This window comes from Aspergillus caelatus (assembly GCF_009193585.1).
Source record: "Aspergillus caelatus strain CBS 763.97 unplaced genomic scaffold BDV27scaffold_188, whole genome shotgun sequence".
Classification (NCBI taxonomy): Eukaryota; Fungi; Ascomycota; class Eurotiomycetes; order Eurotiales; family Aspergillaceae; genus Aspergillus; species Aspergillus caelatus.
In genome coordinates this window covers 17,892-38,929 of record NW_022475451.1, presented here as the reverse complement: position 1 = coordinate 38,929, position 21,038 = coordinate 17,892, and the positions used below count along the sequence as shown (strand labels likewise).

At 46.4% G+C, this 21,038-nt stretch overlaps 8 protein-coding genes across 8 annotated transcripts; 2 read left to right on the top strand and 6 right to left on the bottom strand.

The window, feature by feature from the left end:
• Positions 1-563: 563 nt before the first annotated feature.
• BDV27DRAFT_148166 (uncharacterized protein) lies at positions 564-1,589 on the top strand (the record flags this gene model as incomplete). Its single annotated transcript, XM_032070865.1, has 3 exons — positions 564-793; positions 871-1,006; positions 1,062-1,589. The coding sequence occupies 3 exons, from the start codon at positions 564-566 to the stop codon at positions 1,587-1,589; spliced, it is 894 nt and encodes a 297-aa protein (XP_031924115.1).
• A 367-nt stretch (positions 1,590-1,956) lies between these two features.
• On the bottom strand, positions 1,957-3,502 carry BDV27DRAFT_148165 (aminopeptidase P family protein; the record flags this gene model as incomplete). Its single annotated transcript, XM_032070864.1, has 3 exons — positions 1,957-2,157; positions 2,225-3,257; positions 3,333-3,502. The coding sequence occupies 3 exons, from the start codon at positions 3,500-3,502 to the stop codon at positions 1,957-1,959; spliced, it is 1,404 nt and encodes a 467-aa protein (XP_031924114.1).
• A 275-nt stretch (positions 3,503-3,777) lies between these two features.
• On the bottom strand, positions 3,778-4,917 carry BDV27DRAFT_148164 (uncharacterized protein; the record flags this gene model as incomplete). The annotated part of the gene is made up of 1 exon (XM_032070863.1): positions 3,778-4,917. The coding sequence occupies one exon, from the start codon at positions 4,915-4,917 to the stop codon at positions 3,778-3,780; it is 1,140 nt and encodes a 379-aa protein (XP_031924113.1).
• Positions 4,918-6,201: 1,284 nt separating this feature from the next.
• BDV27DRAFT_133609 (putative C6 finger domain protein) lies at positions 6,202-8,604 on the top strand. The gene is made up of 3 exons (XM_032068129.1): positions 6,202-6,317; positions 6,373-6,616; positions 6,724-8,604. The coding sequence occupies exons 2-3, from the start codon at positions 6,476-6,478 to the stop codon at positions 8,488-8,490; spliced, it is 1,908 nt and encodes a 635-aa protein (XP_031924112.1). The 5' UTR covers positions 6,202-6,317; positions 6,373-6,475; the 3' UTR covers positions 8,491-8,604.
• A 202-nt stretch (positions 8,605-8,806) lies between these two features.
• On the bottom strand, positions 8,807-13,173 carry BDV27DRAFT_32286 (uncharacterized protein). The gene is made up of 3 exons (XM_032076327.1): positions 11,783-13,173; positions 9,150-11,694; positions 8,807-9,086 (listed from the first exon to the last, which is right to left on the bottom strand). Exons 1-3 carry the CDS (start codon positions 12,680-12,682, stop codon positions 8,899-8,901), a joined length of 3,633 nt encoding a protein of 1,210 aa, XP_031924111.1. The 5' UTR covers positions 12,683-13,173; the 3' UTR covers positions 8,807-8,898.
• Positions 13,174-15,698: 2,525 nt separating this feature from the next.
• On the bottom strand, positions 15,699-16,502 carry BDV27DRAFT_32273 (transcriptional coactivator p15/PC4 family protein). The gene is made up of 3 exons (XM_032076326.1): positions 16,424-16,502; positions 16,063-16,359; positions 15,699-16,000 (listed from the first exon to the last, which is right to left on the bottom strand). The coding sequence occupies exons 2-3, from the start codon at positions 16,294-16,296 to the stop codon at positions 15,761-15,763; spliced, it is 474 nt and encodes a 157-aa protein (XP_031924110.1). The 5' UTR covers positions 16,297-16,359; positions 16,424-16,502; the 3' UTR covers positions 15,699-15,760.
• On the bottom strand, positions 16,471-19,867 carry BDV27DRAFT_32268 (PX domain protein). The gene is made up of 2 exons (XM_032076325.1): positions 19,187-19,867; positions 16,471-19,138 (listed from the first exon to the last, which is right to left on the bottom strand). The coding sequence occupies exons 1-2, from the start codon at positions 19,738-19,740 to the stop codon at positions 16,645-16,647; spliced, it is 3,048 nt and encodes a 1,015-aa protein (XP_031924109.1). The 5' UTR covers positions 19,741-19,867; the 3' UTR covers positions 16,471-16,644.
• Positions 19,868-20,184: 317 nt separating this feature from the next.
• Positions 20,185-20,992, bottom strand: BDV27DRAFT_133602 (PaaI family thioesterase). Its single transcript, XM_032068128.1, has one exon. The coding sequence runs from the start codon at positions 20,948-20,950 to the stop codon at positions 20,480-20,482; it is 471 nt and encodes a 156-aa protein (XP_031924108.1). The 5' UTR covers positions 20,951-20,992; the 3' UTR covers positions 20,185-20,479.
• Between the last annotated feature and the right edge of the window lie 46 nt (positions 20,993-21,038).

Genomic DNA, 21,038 nt, shown 5'->3' with positions numbered 1-21,038 from the left:
CAAGAAGCTATAGATATATATATATATGCTAACTAGATACTACTATATTACCACTACCTTAGTATAGCTTTGCTTAGTAATTACCATACCATGATGGCCTGTTGACAATTTGAAGATTGGAAAACAACTTAGATGTCTGCTAGCACTCAAACTCATGGTAAAAGATATCCAACGTATTCTACTGGTTTCTCTCCCTTCTCTTCTCTTCATTTGCTTCTTCTTTCATGGCGTTTAACTATTTCACATAATCTATTGACCTGCAAAATAAGTACAAGGACCAGTTATGGTATTATTACTGGTATGTACTAATACTGTACAACCAGGTGAAGTCTTTCCGCTCTTTTACAACACGTTACATTGTTTGAACCTTGGATGTTAATTGACGCGTCGATCTTCATGTACAATATTATCGAGATATCTCTTCAAATCAACTTCTTAGTTCTATTAACCAATACTTCCTACATCATTCTGACGGTCGTTCTCTCCTCGAATTATCGGTTTTTCAACACCCATCCCTTCCTTCGATACCCTTATTCATTCTCTTTTGACTACCTAGGCTGCCAATGGATATTCCTGAAGTGCAGATTTCCGGGCTTGATGGCTCTCATGGTCCCGGAAACGCGCAAAAAGCGGAAATGCGCGACGTGGACATGGATTCGAGTCAACACGCAGCACCAATGAATAATGCTATAACACATGATGTACCCCTACCAAGTGCAACAACAGAGCTGGAACAGATATCCACGGACGAAGTGGCGCCTCTGAAAAGAAATCCTGGCCTTCAGTTTCTTGAGTACGGCTATCATATTACATCCGATGGCGCAACAGTCTTTCTTTGCTGTTCAACGACCTTCAGCTTACACCGTTTAGATACTTGACGTCGCCTATTGTGGAACTTACTATAGGAAAAGGAGAAACCAACACCACTCTAACAGCTCACCAAAGACTACTTCTGGAATCGCCCTTCCTTGCTGAGCGAGTCGCAGTATTTGATGGTTCGGGGCCTGTGGGTTAAGTCTAAAGCGTTAGAAGATTCTCACCCTGGTACTAATCTTCTAAAGCGCCGCGTTGAGCTTCCTGACGAAGATGTAGAGGCCTTTGGCTCTTTTCTCCAGTTCCAATATACCGGCAACTATGACAGCTCTCTAGCTGATGCCTCGAATGGCAAAGACGCTGCTGTGGGAGAAATCGACAATAGTGGTGAGCAACTGCTGAAACACGCACGCGTTTACACCTTGGCAGAAAAACTTGGGATGCCAGCACTGAAGACCTTGGCCCACTCAAAGATTCACCGTGTGAACAGCACTTCACACGGTGAGATTGCGTATGCTCGATACGTATATACGCATACCCCAGCTAACGATGTTACGATTCGGAAACCCGTAGCATCTTTCTGGGCTTTAAGAAGCCATGTTTTACGGCATGAAGCTGAAGAGGAATTCAGGAAGCTGTGCCTTGAGGTTCCCGAGTTCTGCTTTGATGTATTCAGCATGGTACTTGACCATAAAGAAAAGCGCGCTCAAGATAAAGCTGAATCCGAGTCTGCTATTAAGGGAAGCGGGAGAAAACGACTCAGGAGTGGTCTGTAGCGGGGTACTGTAATCATCTTCAATTAAGGGCGCTTGCTGTCTGATAACCTGGTTTATAAATGGTATTACCCCAGGCGGAGTTCGCATTTTCTACGTCTTTCCTCTCTTTCTGTTGGTTCTTTTTCTTTTGGGGAAACGCAATTATACCATGATCCTGCATATAACTTGTACTCAAATCAACGCAACAATTTCACCGGTTGAATGACTTCTAGCTAGCTAGGGCGGAGCCGGATACCATGAAATGCAAGTATAGCTGTGGGGCTAATATCTTTGACATAGATACTTCTAGAAGAGAACGTATTTCAATATGATTCAGGGCCGACATAAGTCCGTATCGGCACTGTATCTTTCGTAATGACGATATTGCCTACAATGCCAAGCTTTCCATCTCCTCTATGGCTTTCGGCGCTGTGGTCAAATTTTCGTGGCCATCTTTGGTGATGTGAATATTATCTTCGATACGTACGCCCCCCACCGTCCAATACCGCTCCAGGACAGTGGTATTGATGTACTTCCCCAGCTCTGGAGATTGAGTATAGGGATCGATAATAAAACGGCAGAAGTAGATCTAAAAGAACACGGAATTTAGTGCATCGGAACATGATATAATAGTTGAACAGGCTGCATAAACTTACCCCTGGTTCAACAGTGATAACGGAACCTGCAGGTAGACGCCCTCTGACACGGAGGTATTTAAACATGGTATCCTTGTCCTCATAGTTTGGATTGCCCCCAGTGTCATGCGTATCCATTCCAAGATAGTGCCCGAGACCATGAGGGAAAAACGCTACGCTGATTCTCTTCTCAAACAATTCATCCTCGGAGCCACTTAGAATCCCCAAAGCGAGCAAACCCTTGATGGCAACACGGTGCGCATGCGCATGCACATCCTCCCATTGCACATCTCCTTTAAGCATTGCAATGCATTCCATCTGCATTTGTAGGACGATCTCATAAATCTGGCGGGTTTCTTTTGTGAATCTCCCACCTAAAGGGAACACACGTGTTATATCCGAGCAATATGCACGGTACTCGCCTCCAGCGTCAATGAGAATGTTGTTCTTCCTTTGCTTCGTTGCAGGGTCCGTCAGGTCATCATCATTCTTGCCATAGTGAAGGGTGGCACCGTTTGCACCGCAAGCAACGATAGGGTGATAAGATTGCTCACGAGCACCATGAGCGATACACGTAGAGATAAACGCGCCCTCAATCTCACGCTCGTTTACCGCAGTCTTTGAAGCTCTTATGGCAGCAACATGTGCCTTAGCAGATATATCATTAGCCTTTCGCAGAAGAGCGATCTCATATCCGTCTTTCACAACGCGCGCCTTTTCAATAGCTTCCTTCAGGACGGAAAGATTGGTTTCCGCAAATCCTTGGAATTCCGCCCCGCTAGAGACCTGACCAGCGATCGCGAAAGTTATAGCATTGCCACCATATGCTGAACCAATAGAACGAAGAGTGGCGTTAACTTCAGTCGTCGCAAGCACACAGTCAACATCGTAAAGCTTCATAGCCTCATCCGCGGAGAGGGGAAGCCCTGACCAGATTACCTCTTCCGCATCAATAGGAGGTATGAACAGAGTGAGCTTGTCAGCGTTAATGTCGTAGATCAAGTACGAATCTGGAAGCGAGCACCCTGATAAGTAGTAAAAGAAACGCCGTTGCCTGGAGGCCGGGGCTAGTGAGTTCACTAAACCTATGGAGCAACGGTTCAGAGAGAAAAAGGCGAATGAACATTACCTGAATGGCATCGGTTCGTCATTATCCTCTATAAGACGAGTTTTCTGGGCTTCCAAGTAAATCACTCCAGGGGTACCATGTCCGTGATGGGCCTGAAGAAGCTGCGCAACCTGGCGCGCATGGGATTTGGCAGGATATTTGCCTGCCAGTATATCATCCACAGTGGCCATGACGGTACACTTCGTAAATCAACGGAAACTGCGCTAGGTCTCTCAAAAATAACGGAACAGGTGTAGAACAATCTGGCCTGCAAAGAACTTTCAAGGCGAGTGAACTTAGCAACTCACTCAGGTGGGGTTTTATTATTTCGCTTGCGGGGCTTACTTCGCGCGACACCCGCTTATCATCGGGTAAAGCCCAAGTCATTCGGCATGGGTTCAACTGGCGGCAACGACATTGATATCATAGTTAACTATCGCAACTAACGTGACGCGTAGGGAATTATCTACTCCAATGCACTGCCTTGGCTACCAGGAACATCCTCAAATTCCATTTCCCATTCATCAACCTCAGCAAATTTCTTCGCTTGTAGCCTCAGCTCTTCGCTGAGGAAATCGACCGGTGGTGGCGACTCCGACAGTGAGACGGACTCCAATGCATCTGAATCAAGTGGTGGAGACAAGGGTGATGATATGTCGGTCAGCTGGCTTTCTTCGCCGGTGACTTTTTGTGCATGAGGTCTGGTGGAAAGTCTGGTTTCATGATGATTCTCGGGGGCTGGATTTAGGGCTTTCGTAATCCCCGCAGGATTCTTTAGGCCATTACCCTTATTGACCACTATTCCAGCCCTTTGCTCAACTCCCCGCCGGGATTCGGAGTAAGGGTTCAGCTTTGACTTGGCAGCTCGCCTTCTTCTGTGTGAGTGATTCGATTCGTCATAGTCCTGTTCTGCAGCAGAAGCATCATCTTCACTCGAGCCGCCTGGAAATTCTAATCCAACCACGTTGCGGCGTTCGCGGTACCGTTGGCGACGCCGAGGGAGGAGTCGGTCTTGTAAAGTTGCCGTGGGGATGGTAGTCGCCTCATTAGAGACGTCTGGGTGTACCTTTGTGCCTTTAGTAAAATTTAACGGTCGCGCTGAGTCTGATGTGGAGGCTGGGAGAACGGGACTCGACATGGGACTGCTGCTTAGAGGCGGTGCCATAGTCTGACTGAACGCATCTAAAGACCGCAATGGTTGAGTTAGTTTCAGGGAGTCCTCGTTCCTTGTATGAGGTGACTCTCCTCTGCGAGTGTTCTCCGCTACGGCTGGAGGCGACTGATGGACCTGACATTCTTCGATAGACCGTTTCCGCTTGCGTGACTCCACACTAGAAGGCAATGAAGGCTGGGATGGAGACGGGGATACGGCTTGCCTAATGAGAAGCGATTTTCCTCGGGGAAGATTTAGGGGCGTGGACTCGTCTTCGGGGCTCAAACCACCCAAAAAGTCATCATCGTCCAGGTCAGACGAGCCATCCTCTGCTTGCATCATTTGCAGAATGCTCGCTTGCCGAGGTCGCCGTCTAAAATTACTCAATATTGAGCTCTCGAAAGCAGGCGTTCCCGGTATTTTTGAACTCATATCAACTTTCCGTCCAGCCATGGAGAGGGTAGACGAGTACCCCCGAGACCTGGTGGGTGGCCGGCTGCCTGTAGCACCTTGTTCCCCCATTGGGGAAGATTCGATCGCCTGTTCATTGTTTCTAGCCAGTGGCGTTTGATTCCTTAAATGTCGTAAAGTGTTCGCCTGTTGTGCACTGAATACCAACTGTGAAGAACTCCCCTCGTCTCGGTTATCGGACGCTGCAGGCCTGGAAGTATTCGATGCGCTCACGTCACACTCGATACTTGACTCCGCCTTTTCCTTCGATATTGCGGACACAGCCTTTGTTGCTGCCAGGCGATTGCGTTTTGTTGGTGGACGAGGCATGCTTGTAGGAGTTTCAGTTCCTCTTTACAGATGTTCCCGTTGCATCAATCTGGTAGGGCGTCTTTTTCTTTTTTTTTTCAACTTTTATTTTCTTCCTCTTCTTCTTCTTCTTCTTCTTCTTCTTCCCTGCTTTCTTATCTCCTTCCAAAATGTTGCGTAGTTATGTCAACCTCGAAATATTGTAAACGGTGTACAGAAAGCGAGCGAATCTGTTATCGGATGGTGAAGTTGTATGTAACCCTCAAAGTCGCGTCGTCGGTAAGGAACAACGCGTCCCGCACGTGCTGCCTCCACTGCTGTATGCGCTTAATTTATACTTGGTACATGGTATATAGATACTACGCCCGGAGATATTTTTTGGGTTCCGGTTCTTTTTTCTTTTTTCTCTTCACACACATGTTAAGTACTGCCATTTATGATTTTGAATACATATCGTATTATATACCAGAAACCATAATCCCCCGCTTCGCTCGTGGCTTATCTGTAGATTAACTGATAAAATCCTATGTTGAGCCATCTCTTACAAAGCGCTACAATATTAACGCTATATTCCTACCCACCTCGTCTCTATAGGGCGTATAATATAAAGCAATCAAGTAGTGCAAGTTGTTCAAGTGGTCTAATAATTCGAGCAGTTTAGGCAATTTATAGGGGTCACTCTACGAGAAAGCTCGGACTATTTATTAGGTAGCTAACTGCCTAAGGCTTCTAGGACCTCGTCAAAGGTCTGAGCTTGCTGAGATAAAAAGAAATTACCCATGTTTCAACAAGGTAGTAATAGCCGACACAACCGGCTTATCCTGTATTTTAACCATGAAGATGCAAGGACTTTAATCGGCAAATCCCTATTAGCTAGGAAGCACTGTTCCCCGCTTTTAAGCCCTGACTGATCAGTCGATTTAATTAGAATCTGCCTACTAGTATCCCGTAATACTTTCTAGCCTAGCGACTGAACTGATTTTACCCCAGCATTATGATGATTAAGTGCTCAGATGGACTTCAATCCTAATTTTCGCCCAATGCAGCTATGAGACACTCCACCATTTATCTTGCATCAAATTCCGTGGGTTATGGTAATCCAACTGCTGCTTCATTCGTCCCCCACACATACTGATGAAGAACTAACAGGCAGCGGACGTTGAAGACTGCAATATAGGATGTACCTGCAATCAGAAGACCGACTGTTTCTGCTTCGCATCCAATTCATGTTGTAGTATCTCAGTTCGAAGCCATGTCTCCTCCCCAAAGAGACAGAGATATGGACGTTGATGCAGTCACCGCTGTGACTGCTTCTGACGACTTCCAGCCGAGCAAGAAAAAGCGATCCAATTCTGATGTGGCCGAATATCCCCGAAGGCGCGCCACAATAGCTGTATGCTTCTCTCCCTCTGCTCCTTGCTCTTCGTTTTCTATACCACCCTCCATCGCTTCCCCCCTGCATAGATATTCATTGATCATGAAGAATGGCAAGCGTGATAGTGTCAGATATGCCGCCTGCGGAAAACAAAATGCAATGGGGCGCGCCCAAAGTGCCAGCTCTGTACGGATCTAAACACCGACTGCGTCTATAGAGAGCCTGGCATCAAGCTCGATGCCGGTGATAAACTGATCATTGAAAGGCTCAACCGTATCGAGGGACTCTTGCAATCAAGTCTAGCAAGCCAGGCAGCACATTGTTCACTGCCCTCAACATCACCGGCAACGAGTAACGATACCAATATCGGCAGTGAAGATACCCCGGTTAAGACATCCAACGCGGCTGTTATTCCTGGGAAAACGTCAGTTGTTGGACTCGCTTCTTGGGCTAACCCACCCACGAGTATCTCAACGATGCCAAAGGTACATACCACTCCTGCGTTACATCTGCTACAATGGCCTCTAATTCGAGGATTGGTGGCTGGCCCCTATGACCCTCATACACTATTGCAACTGGAAATGGCTCGTGAGCCCCTTAGGATGAGAGCACCTAAGGAGTTGGACTTGACAAATGCAACGACTTACATCAGGAATTTCTTTCGACGTGTCAATGTTTGGTACGCCTGCGTTAATCCATATACATGGTCTCGGTATTACAAAACCGCGATGTCACTCAGCTTTCGAGAAGGATCTGAGAGCTGCCTGGTCCTCTTGGTCTTGGCTCTTGGATGTGCTAGTCACCATGGTAGTATTTCCTCTGTCTCGCCAGACAACGAGGCTCCAGGTCTTCCCTACTTTGCGGCAGCTTGGGACCTTCTCCCAATAGTCATGATGCGCAACTCTGTGCCTGCTGCACAGTGTATCATACTGACATCAGCCTATTTATTCTACCTAGTCAGACCCCTAGAGGCCTGGACTCTTCTGTCAAATGCCAGCCTAAAATTACAGCTACTTTTGGGCAATCCATCTCGTGTTCCTCTTCAGTGGAAGGAGCTAAGCGTGCGAATATACTGGAACGCTCTGCTCTACGAAAGCGACTTGCTAGCGGAACTAGATCTACCACATTCAGGGATTGTGCACTTTGAAGAGCTAGTTGATCTTCCTGGAGGGTTTGAGGAGGAGGATGACGAAGATGACCAAGAGGCCGAGGACGCACATGGTGAAATTGGATTTGAAACTGAACCTGTTGGTCACGACGAATTGTGGTACTTCCTAGCAGAAATTGCATTGAGGAGATTGCTCAACCGCGTCAGTCACATGGTTTATCAAAAGGATAGCCCATTAACTCTTGGGACGCTTGGACCTATTGTTTCCGAGCTGGACTACCAACTCTCTCAGTGGTATGAGAGTCTGCCCCAACCTGTTCAGTTTCCTCTTTCCCGTACACCGGTGTCAAACTCTGTCCAGACTGCCCTACGGCTTCGATATTTTGCATGCAGGACAATCATCTACCGGCCTTATATGTTGGCTGTTTTCGAAAATGAGCAGACATCTTCAGATCCAGTGGTAAAGGAGTGCTGCCGGCGGTGCATAGAAGCCACAATACACCAATTGGAGAATATAAAAAGCCACCGCGAAGGTCATCTACCATATCTTTGGCAGGGAGCTCTGTCCATGGTGTCACAGACGCTATTGATCATGGGGGCTACTATGTCTCCAACGCTTTCTGTCTTGCTGCCCCCTGCAGACCAAGTGGATCTGATGATATCAGAAGTAGTGGCAGAGGTTGAGAGATACGCCCACCTTGCTCCGAGTTTAAAATTATCAGCTGAAATTATTCGGGATGCAGAAAAACGACGCCAAATCTGTTTGAGGTCTACGGGACGTTGAACTTGATCTACATTCATCGTCTGCTTTCGCCTCCTCCCTGGGCCCGGTGGCGGTGTCTTCCCTTGATGTCAACTCGAATTTACATGCAGGTAAATATGCATTATATTAAAATAAGAGAATAACAATAAAATGAACAATGGAATTGTTAGCGCAGATATTGAGAGAGTAGCATATATACAGCTCAATCATGAATATATACATAGTCCAGGGCTAACCCCTACATAGCTCTAAAAACGATAAAAGGATTGAATAGCCTATTACATGGTGTGACATAACTTTCATCGTGGCTAACATTGTTCATGAAAAGAAATAAATGCCGACAATGGGACTCAGGGAGATTATATAAGTAAACAATCATATCATATAGGGATGGTTTGTAAAGCGGCAAGGAACCCAACTCTCGCATTTTTAGATAAGTACCCATTCGCTACCCCTTTTGATGAACTTATCAACCATCATTGCAATATCATTTAAGGCAAACCGACAGATATAGAAGCCAAAAAATTCTGCAGCATGCCGAGTACTCAACTCCAAGCCAACAAGAGTTGGAGAAGAATGCTTTAGTCCCGGGTCTTCGACCTGCTGAGCGATTTGATCTGACATTGCGGAATTAGTTAGCAACGAAGGTTGACATAACGCTATGAATAAATGTTGCCTACCTAACACCTGCGCCGCGTCACAAAGACGGGCCAACGCGCTCATATAGTTCGCATTCGGTCCATTGAACTGCAGCTGCGTTGTATTGCGCTTGACAGGCTGGGAATTAGGCGTCGAAGACATCGGGAGAGAGTTGATGATCAGATTATCCCTGCTGGTCTCTTTTACGCTAGACTGTGACGTTGTCCCCCCAAATCCAGAGTTTTTGGACCGCAGCTTGCGCCAAGAGGTTAAATATGATTTGCTGGCACCGCCGGAAGTTTTCGAAGGCAAAGTATCAACGGCTGCCGCATCGTCTGAACTCTGAGAGGCTTTGAATAGAGCCATAGCCCCCTGAACGCCAACTTCGCCGCCCAGCTTTTTCGATAGCGAAGACTGAACCTGGTCGAGAACGGTCTCAAAGGACTGCATCTGTTCTAGAACGGCGTCGGCATCATAAGTATCAACCTTAGCCAATTTCAACAACGCCGCCGTCAACAAGTCACAATTCGAGACTTTCTCCTCCACTGCCTTGATTTTCACATTTTTCACGCGCCAGACATCTCGCGGTACAAATAGTTTGGTTGTCAAGTAGCCACCGCTAGGGTGGGCTATAGTTTGATATATGCATCGCATAAGCCAAAATGGGCGCAAGAGAAATGACTCAGGGCAATGTTCTAAGGGCGCAGGAGCATTAGTTGCAGTCGCATTTGGTGAGCCGAGATTGGTTGGTGAGTGGATATGGCTGTCGAACAGATACAGCCCTCCACTCGGAAGACCATTAGGAGCAAAGGTTGCGCCAGTTGGTGTGGGCAAAACTGGCCCTGCAGCAATCCCCGCCCCTTTCTGAATATCGAAAGGGGGGAACGCACTGCTGGGAGTGTCTGGTGAGTCGATTAGGGTATCGGGCCCTGGCACTGACACATTCCTTGCACGAAATGATTTCGAACCTGAGTTCAGCTTCCCTAGGTTATCTGGTGCTGACGGCACTTTCCCTATCGGCCGGGCTGGTGATGGTATTCTTGAAACTTCAAGATTGTTATCTTCTTCCTTGGTCGTCGGCTTGTCGAGACTGGCATTTGTCCAAGTATCTTCACTGAAGGACCCAATGGATGCGTTACGTTTGTTCAAACGCACTCCCGAGCGTAGGACGGGAGTAGGACCTAGGGTTTTGCTTGTCTGCATAAGAAAATTTGTTGAAGGTTCGTCTTTAGGGAGGGGTGGTGGTGGTGGTGGAAGGGCTGCAGGTACCGAGGATTGATTCTGACTAGATAAATCCAAGTCTGCTCCCAAGCGAGGTTTGGTTTCGATTTTTAATTCTGTTGTTCTCTGACCGGACATTCTTCGAGCACGTACGCTCGGACCTGGCGTCAGAACAGGGTTTGGTTTGGGCAAAACAGCATTTTCCTGGGTTGAAAGAGGCTCTGTCGTCTGTTTTGCCATTGCACTCACTTCAGGCAGAGCAGAATCTTCTGCAAGTGGGGATAGCATTGCGCCGGAGGTTGTTGTTGTGTTGGGTACAGCCAAACTTTCCCAAGCCCTGCCGGAAAAGCTGCTACAATCGGATTGTCGAGGAAGAGCTGACTTTGACTGGAGATCAAAGTTAAAGTCGTCCATGATATAACCTCTGGTCATCTCTTCCAATAAACGTTCTTCTTCCTCGGCTTCCTCATCCAAATAATCCAGGTCAGCCCCATGAGAGTGGTCAACTATATATGACTGTTGCAAATTTCGCATCTCACGGCCTCGGGCCATTGCCACTTGTGCTTCACGCTCGGCTTCCCTTACTTTCTGTTTCGCCAACTCAATATTTCGACGGGCATTAGCCACAATGTCACTATCATTATCAATGCTGCCATTATACTGTTCATTTAGCTCAGTTACTGGCTCAAACCCCTCATCATAGGCAGCCTCAACAGCGGCATCGAGAGCAGCATCAAATTCAGCCTCTGTACCGTGACTGAAATGGTGGCTTCCGCCATGTCGTAGGTACACAGATGATACTTTAGAGCGAGTGGAAGCCGGTGAAGATGCGCCAGACTCATCGATCGTATCAAGCCAGGATGTCGACTCGTAAGCATCTTTCGCATGAGTACTCAATAAAGCCCAATCATTATACCGAAGGTGATGCGCCGAATCATCATCTAGGTTTAATGTCCGAGAGGCTTGCCCAGACCCAGAGTGCATCGCCATTACTGGATGTTCATCCCTGGATGCTGTAAATGATTCGGTTTGAGTAAAACCATTCTGCTTAGTGGTGGGTGGTGATAAGCAACGTAGATCATCGTCTATTGCAGAAGGTAATAACGACTGGCGCCTCACTGGGACTCGATTAGAGGCTAATACCATTGCTTCGTTTAGCACTGGCTGATGATCGTCAGAGCTACGCCGCAAGGAATTCACACTTTCATTAAGCGATGCCTCATTATCACCATCTTCAATAGACTGAAACATCTCACTGTAAGACTCCTGGCTGAGGGGTCTCTCTGGAAGAGCTTTGCTGTTTGGTTCCGTAAATGAGAAATCCATACGCTGCAGCTCCGTTACACGAATCATGTATGTGTCACGCTAGGAAATTTAGTCCCTGAGTATAAAGAGTGAAAAAGCCAAAAAGAAGAAAAGAGGGAGGGGGAATCGCTCAAAAAGCAAGACTCACAATTTCCTGAAGTTTTGACTTTTCGTCCTCACCCCCGCTGCTTCTAAGCATAACAAGTTGCAGGAGCTGGCAGGCATCATTATAAGCTTCCATTGCGCCTTCAAAATTTGCCGCATTGTCAAGAAGCACAGCAGTGTTGGCTTTCTGTAACGCTTTAGATAGCATTGCCTTCTGGGAATGGCCTCGTCGCCGCTTCCCTTGGATTTGCTCCCTACCATTAAACATCTGGGAATTCTCGTTGACTGCTTGCGCATCAGCACTTGATCTCGACCATGGATTTTGAAAGAGACTAGCAGCAATCGACGTGGAGCCGAGCGGCAGATGATCCTGATGCGAGGAAGCAGGATCTATAGCATTTGTCGGGGAGGTCGATAAGGTACTGTGACTTCCAAGTTCAAGGACTCGCATGTAGTGACCCGTGGCAATCGAGTGCGAAGAATGATGGCCTTGCAGTGGACTTTCATCGTTCGTCAGTGCGGCAACCCGAGGAGAAAGACGTGGGACAGTGTCCCTCTCAGGACTTGCGCGGCCTTTGGGAGAGGTGTAATCATGGTCGACAGATGCTTTAGAAGGGACCCCTCGAGGGTAGCTATCATACTTGGGCGAATCCTTGCTGGATGACGTTGACTGGGACCAGCGATTCAAACTGCCAAGGCCTTCTTGGATATGATCACCTGGGCTAGTTGAAGGGGAGCGTGTAACCGACTCTGAGACAAGCTCGGGCCTTGTCGGTGTTACCGCTCCAAATCTAGAAGCAAGCTCTGTGCTCTCAGAGCCTTTCTTTTTAATTCTATTCCAAGAATTGGCTCGGGATAAACGTGGAGCTGATGTGTCTGCGATGAAAGCGTATTCCGGAGACATGGGACGTCCATATCCTTCCGAAGTCAAATTATGGGCCATGCTTACAAGGACCAGGCAGTCAATGCCGTGTCAGCAACACAACAGCAGAAACGGTCGGATTCCGCAGAGGAAAACAGGGATGATATATGAACTGATAGAGGATGGGCGAGGGGTGTCTTCAAAGTAACACGACGTGTGTTGTACCGTGTTTTCGAGTCGCCGTCGCAGGCGTCGCTCTTGGTTATAAGTGTATGACAGCCAGTTCGAGATGGATAGGTCTATGATGACGATCAAAGCGAAACGGGCGGATCTTCCTAGATCCCAGAGGTCTGCAGATTACAAATTTGGATTGCGCCGCGTATTTGAGGGACGTCACAAATATGTGTATGTGTGACTGGCGGGTTAACCTCTTCGGACTCTAGAAGCTGGTAAATGGGGGCTACTCTGTAGCCTTAACAATGTCACATGTAACAATCGTAAGACTCCTCTGGCTCCCCTATTTGCAAAGACTTCCTTCAGCACATGGCCCGTTACTCTGGCGCAATAGTGTCAGAAGAAAAGGACATAATTATCTCGAACCGATGTGGAGTAGATAAATCGTCATTGGTCGCGATACATCGTAATCGAAGTTCCGCTGCGCAACCTTTTCGAAAAAAGTAAAAGAGAAACACTGATCGCTATTTCAGGTGGTAAACAGTTTTGAGGGCTCTGGGAGCTGTCCTGTCGAATTGCCGCCAATGTGCCTTTCCGGTGTAGATGGAGGCGAGGATGTGGTAACCCAGTCGATTGCTAGGAGTTTATTAATGGAACGGGCCTTGGAATCCAATTACTGCGGGATGGTAAGTTAACAATTAATGGTTGTGAGAGTACTAATGATAGTATCTCATTGACATCTTTACATTTGGAGAGTGGTCCGTGTGTAGGGTAACACGTACCGATCTTGAAGTAATATTGTTCTTTCTGACGAAACGGGGGACGACGGAGGAACTAATGTGGGGTTAAATTGAGTTGAATTCGTTTCGTCGAAGGTGCTGGATAAAACCAGTCGATGGTATAACAGCACCATAGATCCAATAACTAATTTTGAGAGGAGAAAATTGGCCGATGGGAATGAGGTGCAATATACCGTGAAATATTTGAGGCCCGTAGATGAGAAGCCTGGTGAGAGAAAAGGGGATTGATCCCGTGGCGATTTTCTTTTTTAGAGCGGCAAAAAGGGGCCGCTGGGTACGGAGTACTTACAGTAACTCTATGTACATACTACCTTCTAACTTCCCGAAGGTTCAAGAAGGTAATATCATCATTATACTTCGCGCGAGTCCCATCCACTGTTAGGTAGGTAGCTCTCCTACTCCAAAACATCCTAGAAATAGAGAAGGCTTTCTGAGAGGGAGCACTCTATATGGAGTAACCAAACTTGCTCTAATAATGGTTGGTATATGAGAACGCCTGTAAAAAGATCATCATAACGAACCATACAGTCCAATGGGATAGTTGGCCCTACGGAGTAGATTGCATAGTGCACTGTAAACACCTTGATAAATCACTAGTACATCTGAATTTCACGCAGTACTCTGATATTGCCGATATGCCACTTTTTATCCCTTATTTTTGCTTGTTTTTTGTTCTCGGATTTGGACATGCAATAAACTGCACTGTTACCTACCCATTACTGTGTAGAGAAGTATTATCCTAATAATACCTTCATGTGTTACTGAAATAGGTACTCCGTGCAGTCTCCTCCAAATCTCTGGGTTTTATGCAACCCACACAAATGCACTATTCTTTATGTTAAATGAGAACTCTGCGTTGCTACATGCAGGTGGGAGTGTGTCCTGTGTACATATATATGAGATTCTTTATTGTCTGTCCTCTTCCCCCGAAGTCCCGTGCTTCGTTCTCGTGATATGAGTCTGACGTACTGCGGCGAAAAAGGTTTATACGAAAACATTGCAATACGGTGCCAGGGCGATAAAATACCAAGCAGTCTGTATGTAAGACTGGTAAACCCTGGAATGGATATTCTGGTAGCTATGTCCTAGGAAGATAGTATTACCTACTGCACCAGGCATACTCCATCCCGGGCGACTATTCCTGCTATATTCGTAACTAACGTGATCGGTAAGCGAGTGACGCATGTAAGCCGGCGACGCAGCTCTGTATTCCATATAAAATGGTACTTTTACAAGTCAATTATCTCAATAACCAGAACTAGTAGCTATGTGATACTTAATATAAATATACATATAGGGATTATAAATATCATATATATTTTTTTATATTTTTAATATACATTTCTAAAGCTCTAAATATAAATATAGATAAATTACACAGAATACATTGTAATTAATATTATTTAATATAATATTTAATATAGAGCTCTGTCTATCTAATATATATATTTATAGTGATAAAATAGTTTATACACTAGAATATAGATCTCTGCTGGCTTTGGTTGTTGAGATAATTGACTTGTAAAAGTGCCATTTTATATGGAATACAAGTTGGCCCGCTGGACTACATGGCCCGCTCGTTTACCGAATACGTTAGTCATAGTAATTACATGAGTGTTGAGCTCCAGATGATACGAGAGTTCCAGGAGTCATTTTTCCCTACCAATACCATCAAAATGTGTTCCAAAGGGGAGAGGAGGCATCTGTACTTAGTATTGCCATTTAGACATTGTTTATAAGCTGCCGTCTCCTTCAGCAGATCGGTACTTGTGGCGTGGCACCACCTTCACATAACCATTCGGAGCATCAGTTCCGCCCGTATTAGGTCCGACAATAGGAATTTTGGCATCAGGATCATAGGACATCAATGCAAGCCTCTAACTGAACCGGACAAATGGGTCCCTAACCGAAGACTTGTAAGAAATTATGCATTATACAGACAGGATGCACGTCGTATTTACACCATAGCATAGCAGCTCTATCACGACCTGCTATTGGCGTATGGAACATGTATTTTAAGACGATACAATACATCAAGGCTATGCGTATGTCATTAACATAGAATAAAGGTTGGAAGCCGCCTAGCAGACCATATCCTCAACTTATGAGACTAGTGCGTCTGGATTACAATAACTAGGCTGGCTTGTGGACACTATTTCTACTTCAAGATTGACTTCTTGGAAAACTACTCCTCACTCTCATCCTCCTCGCTTGTCGCTTCAATGTTTTTTCTTGGCAGGTACGAGTCTCCAAGCCCACTATCACCACCACCACCAGAAGCTTCATTGTGGTCTTGGTTTGGGATACTATGTCTGCAGGCATAATCTGGTCGTGGAACAGACACTCCGGAATCCTTTAGTGTAAGCTCAATTTCAGGCAATAAGGTGACAAGGGATGAAAATTGGTCGATTGGCAACGAGATGCCCTGTATGAATCATCAGCAGGACGCGACAACAGTATGAGGAAGATGGCTAGAGAGGAACCAACTTTCTTGCCGGGAAGCTCTTGGCCATCTTTCTCGTAGTATTCCCTGATATTTACCAGTGTCTTTCCTCGAAATGAGGAAATAGTGACACGACGCAGTTTTGATATTTCCCAGTACCGATTCCCATTTGCATCAACATTTCCAGCAGCACTAAACTTCGTTCTTTTCAAGGGGGGATGTTCATCGTTTACAATTTCACCAGCACCTGACGCACGCTTTCTGAGCCTAGAGGCCATGACATATGCTGTTATTCAAAAGTAATTGATATGCGTAGAGTGGCGAAGGAAGCCCGTGCTGATCTTAGATAAAAAGAGTCTGTTAGCAAAGTTAATGTAGAGCTACGGAGACAGTACTACTCAGTACAAGATACAGAACGGAGCTCTTATCTTGAGTTATCACCACGTGACCAGATGCTAGAAGCTTGTTAGAGATAGTTCGTATAGCTACTATTGCCACATAGTCGAAAAAGACCATTATGACTGCTCTATAAGCAGCTTAGGACATATTCGGGCATAAAACCACAAGTTACTCCGTAACTTATACCTCAATAGCACTCATTTTTAAGTCGTGATAGTAAGGGCAGCTTAAAAGATGACGGACCTCAATGCCTGTATGAGAACAGAAAACACAAGCCCTCGCGCAATGATTGGTACCTGGAGACAATCGAATACCTTCTCAAGGGCTTCACGGCTGGCAGCTGCTCCCATTACACTTGTTAAGGCCTGTGGCAGCCCTTTCTGCACAAAAGCTTTCCGTGCAGTCTCCCTTAGACGCTCTTTTTCGGCCTCGTTAGGTGCAGAAGGCCAAGACTTCAACTCAGCTTCTGTTGGGAGGACGTTCTCACGAAGTTTGGTGATATACAGGCTAAGCGCTTCGTCAGATGTGTTGGATTCAATCATTGATCCTTGCAACAAGCCGCGAATCGTCTCTAAATTTGGATTCCCGGGGCGTAATATGTATGACTTCGCCGCATTTAACAGAGTCCGGCGTATATTCCAGGCAGATGACAGTGTATATAATTCATTTATCACTGCAAAAATGAGCTCCACAGCTATCCGGGTTTCTTCTTGGGTGATAGGGTTGCCTAGGCCCTCTGAACTATCTTGCGAAGCCGTATTCACCTGCTCCCCTATTTGGGTATGAGTATCTTCCTCCCCGGGCCTACCCGAAGAGAGTGATAGTCCTAGCGAATCACGATGTCTGAGATCCAAGCTAGAGAGGCCAGCAATTCGCTCCGTTTCTGCAGCGAGAGCCTGGCGTGACCCTTCTGCATTTTCTGCTGGACTGTCGAGAGGTATGTCCTGGCAGTGCTTGACTCCCTTCACAGCTGTGGTATCAGATGCAACTTCAAACAGTGGCGAACTATGCCTCTGACACCTGGAGGGTAGTTGAGTACCGTGACTTGCACTATATGGCTCCAGTGAATGTCGTCTCGGATTTCCAGCGTCCTCAGACTTGCGCGGGGGGTACTCATTCGGCTGCGTAAGGGTATTGATATTCTGATTATGACTATTTGAAACCAAATCCGATGAAGTCTTCTTAACAGACTTCGCGCCGAATACCCCGGTCATGCCACCGAAAACGGCCTTGCTGCCGTCGGAAACGCCTTTGGGTGCATTTGCTAAGACGCCTAGAACCCCCTTTCCGACATTTTCGAGGGAAGTCTGGCTTGGAAAAGAGAATCCAGCCTTCAGGGATGTGCCCACAGATGCAGGACCAAGACTTCCACCCTTTTCAAGGAACCGCTTCATTCGTTCACTCTTTGCGAGAGGTTCGTTTTGAAGGGCATCTTGGAGGTATCTCTTCAAACTCCTCGCCAATGCTTGCTTTGTCTGTCCTTTCCAACTAGGTAGGATAGGATGATCGTCTGTAAACTTTTGAATTCCGTTTAATCTCGAAATCGTTGCTAATGTCTCATGGAGTGACTCAAACTCTGTGTAGTTCCTGAAAACCATCCATCCCGTACAAGATGCGGACGCCGGCTCAATCTGGACTAAGTAATTTGAGATTGGTTTTGATCGCAGCAATGCTTCATCTCCCGGATCCAAGCCATCATCTACTGTTATAGAAGCTCGATGGAGAGTCAGGGGAGCATGTATGTCGCTCTCCGATGTTTGATTCAACGATAAGGATCTTGCGGAATGTGGTGAAGACGGCGAGGAGGGTCGCCTTGCAGGACTTAGTTCGAAGGCATTTTCAGATGCAGGCTCATGGATCTTCTGAGTCGGCTTGGCGTTCACATTCTCAAACCCTAGTTGCGTTCTAGCATCATATTCAGCCCTTTCCTTCCCATGGTAGGGCTGTGAAAAGGGATCTTCTTCGCTTGAAGAAGGTGGAGTTTGAGAATCATGATATACCGACTGCTCAGCATTTTGATGCTGCAGGTCTTGTGCTGCGATCATGGCACTTAGTCGCTTAGCTTCCACCATGGCTTCTTCAGTTGCCTTATCTATATGGGCAGTCTCTGAACCCACTTTCTTTCCATTCACATGCGTTGGAAGAGGCATATTTACTTCTTTGGAACCCTTAGCTGCGGTTACACCACTAGTTCGCGCCCCTTCAACACCAGCATCAATTGCACTCATAATTTCAGATTTGCCTTCATTAAGAAGATGAATAATCCATCCATTGATGAACTCTGGACGTGATAGACTCGAAATGATGGATTCGAGGACAACCCCGGCTAAGATCTCGCGAAGAAAATCCCTTAGAGGAGGCAGCGCGTAGGCTTTCGGATCCAAAAAGCTGGCCAATATATCGTCCGCTATCAAGTTGAGTTTCTTATGCTGTTGTTGGCTTGCTAAGACACTTGCCAAGCTGCTCTCGGGGGAGAATTCTAGGTAACGCTGGATAGTTTGTTCTGGCGTCATAGTGGGCCCAATGGTCTCAAAAGCCGTAGACAGTTCATTCAAGAATACGATTAACATGGAGGATGAATTTGTGAGGAATTCCAAGAAAGTGTCTGCTGCTCGTTTACGTGAGAGGTGTGTTGACACAGAGGTTATAAAGCTGATCAATGTCCTCCGGCAGGAGAGAGGAAACGTCCTCTCAGACGGCAAGATCGATTCATACCAACAACTTTCTCTTTGGTAAGCTTTTGTCTCATTTAGAGAGGTGGAACCTTACTTTACATAGTCCCTGATCACCGCGTCGGTCAATGATTCCAGCGCGGCAGCTGTCTCTGGACGGAAAGAGGTGTAGTCCGGGTCTATTTCCACCACATCATGTGAAAGCTTCTGGGTGTTGTCGTGGCTTGATCCAATTCCTGTGGTATTAAGTTCCGGCCAGTCAAGCAACCTATGAGCTATATCCAAACCTATTTCTCTTCTCCTCTTGGGAAGTCGGCAATTCAATTCATTCCCAGAGGAATGAGTACTCGCCCCCTCCCATGACGCATGTAGGACGATGCCACTAGCTACCCCAATCAGGAGCAGACCAAGTCTTCCCAGAAGAATATATGTTGCGCCTACCAAGCCAGTAAAGACGCCGAGTAGAACTTCATTGCTAGCAGTAGAAAGGAAGCCAATGACAATTTCAAGAAGCTCCTTTGATTGCGCTGTATTGGTTCCATGGTTGTTTGGGCCGGCTTGTTGTTCTGCAACACTTGCTTGGTCGGGGAGGTCAGGTTCACTTGGCTGGGAAGGAGCATCGCCGGGAGTGTCCATGGTTATTGACCCCATGAAATGACAGTGTTCGCCACAAGGGTAGTAAGCAGTTCTAGAAGGAGTTTAAAACCGCCTCTTGTTCATTTATAGTTGTCAGGTTGGACAGGCACGGGTGTGTTTGTTCCCAGGCACTACTCCTATGTGAAATTCATGATACAGTAAATAGTAATTGCAGTGGGCAAGCTACCTGGACCTAGTCAGACTAATCAAATACCCGACGGGAATGTATCGGTACAACCATACGATCAACCTTATTCGTGTGCATAGGCAGAGGGGAAATAATGTGCATACATATGTATGTACGAGTTCCATGAAAATTATATGATCTCAGGTATAGATACAGAGGCATGCCTCTAATTAGGGAAGGTAGTTGATGTTGTTGATAGCACTACTCCGTAAATTTCGGATACATGACGGCAACTCCTTAGGTTATGAAAGCACTCATCCAACACGAAGTATGTAATTGTGATAAGTTATTGAAAATGTCTCCATTCGTTATTGCCTTGCTCCACTGCCGAAAAACAAGGTATCTAAAGCAATAGAGTGGGATTATTCTCCGCTATCCGAGTGAATCTAGGCATTCAAAGTACATGTGTTTCATGCCAGATGTAAAGATGATGGCGGTACTAATAAAATCAACAGAGCAACTATGGAGATTTTGTTCCCCTATCTTTTTTCTTCGAGGCCACCTGGCCCTTGTAGATTTCGTGCCTGCAATATTTATACGACCTGGTACATCCCCACACGGGCGAGTTCATCGTATTCTAATATATTTTGTATGGGTTCCATGTGCAACAATGGTTGTCTGTCCAGTCTCGGTCCTTTTAGAGATAGTAATTGATGTGAAAGCCAGTGACTTCCCCACTTTATTAGCCCGGCCCTCAATCTCCAGCCAGTCCCCAGTGGTCGCCGTAGAAAGGTAATTGACATGAATATCTGTGCTCACCCCTGTAGAGTCGAGGCCACAGGAAGCGATTGCCAATCCGCCTGCCCAGTCAGTGACACAGGCCGAAAAAACACCATGCAAAGTGCCCTTTGAATTAAGGTGGTGAGGAGCGACTTGAATGCGAGAGTGAAACACGCCTTTTTCGGCATTGTAGATATCGATATCATTAAGAAGAAAGGCATATATGGGACTAGCGACTCGGATACGGTCCCAAGCTCCCTGAACTTGTTTTAGCTCTGAGCTCATATTATATTGTTGTGCGTTGTTCGGCGCTTCCATGCCTCTAGGGAAAATTTGAGAGGGAGACAAAGTGCCCCACGGTAAGGAAGAAGGCAAGGTATTTATTTCTTTGGGGGGCTCACAATAA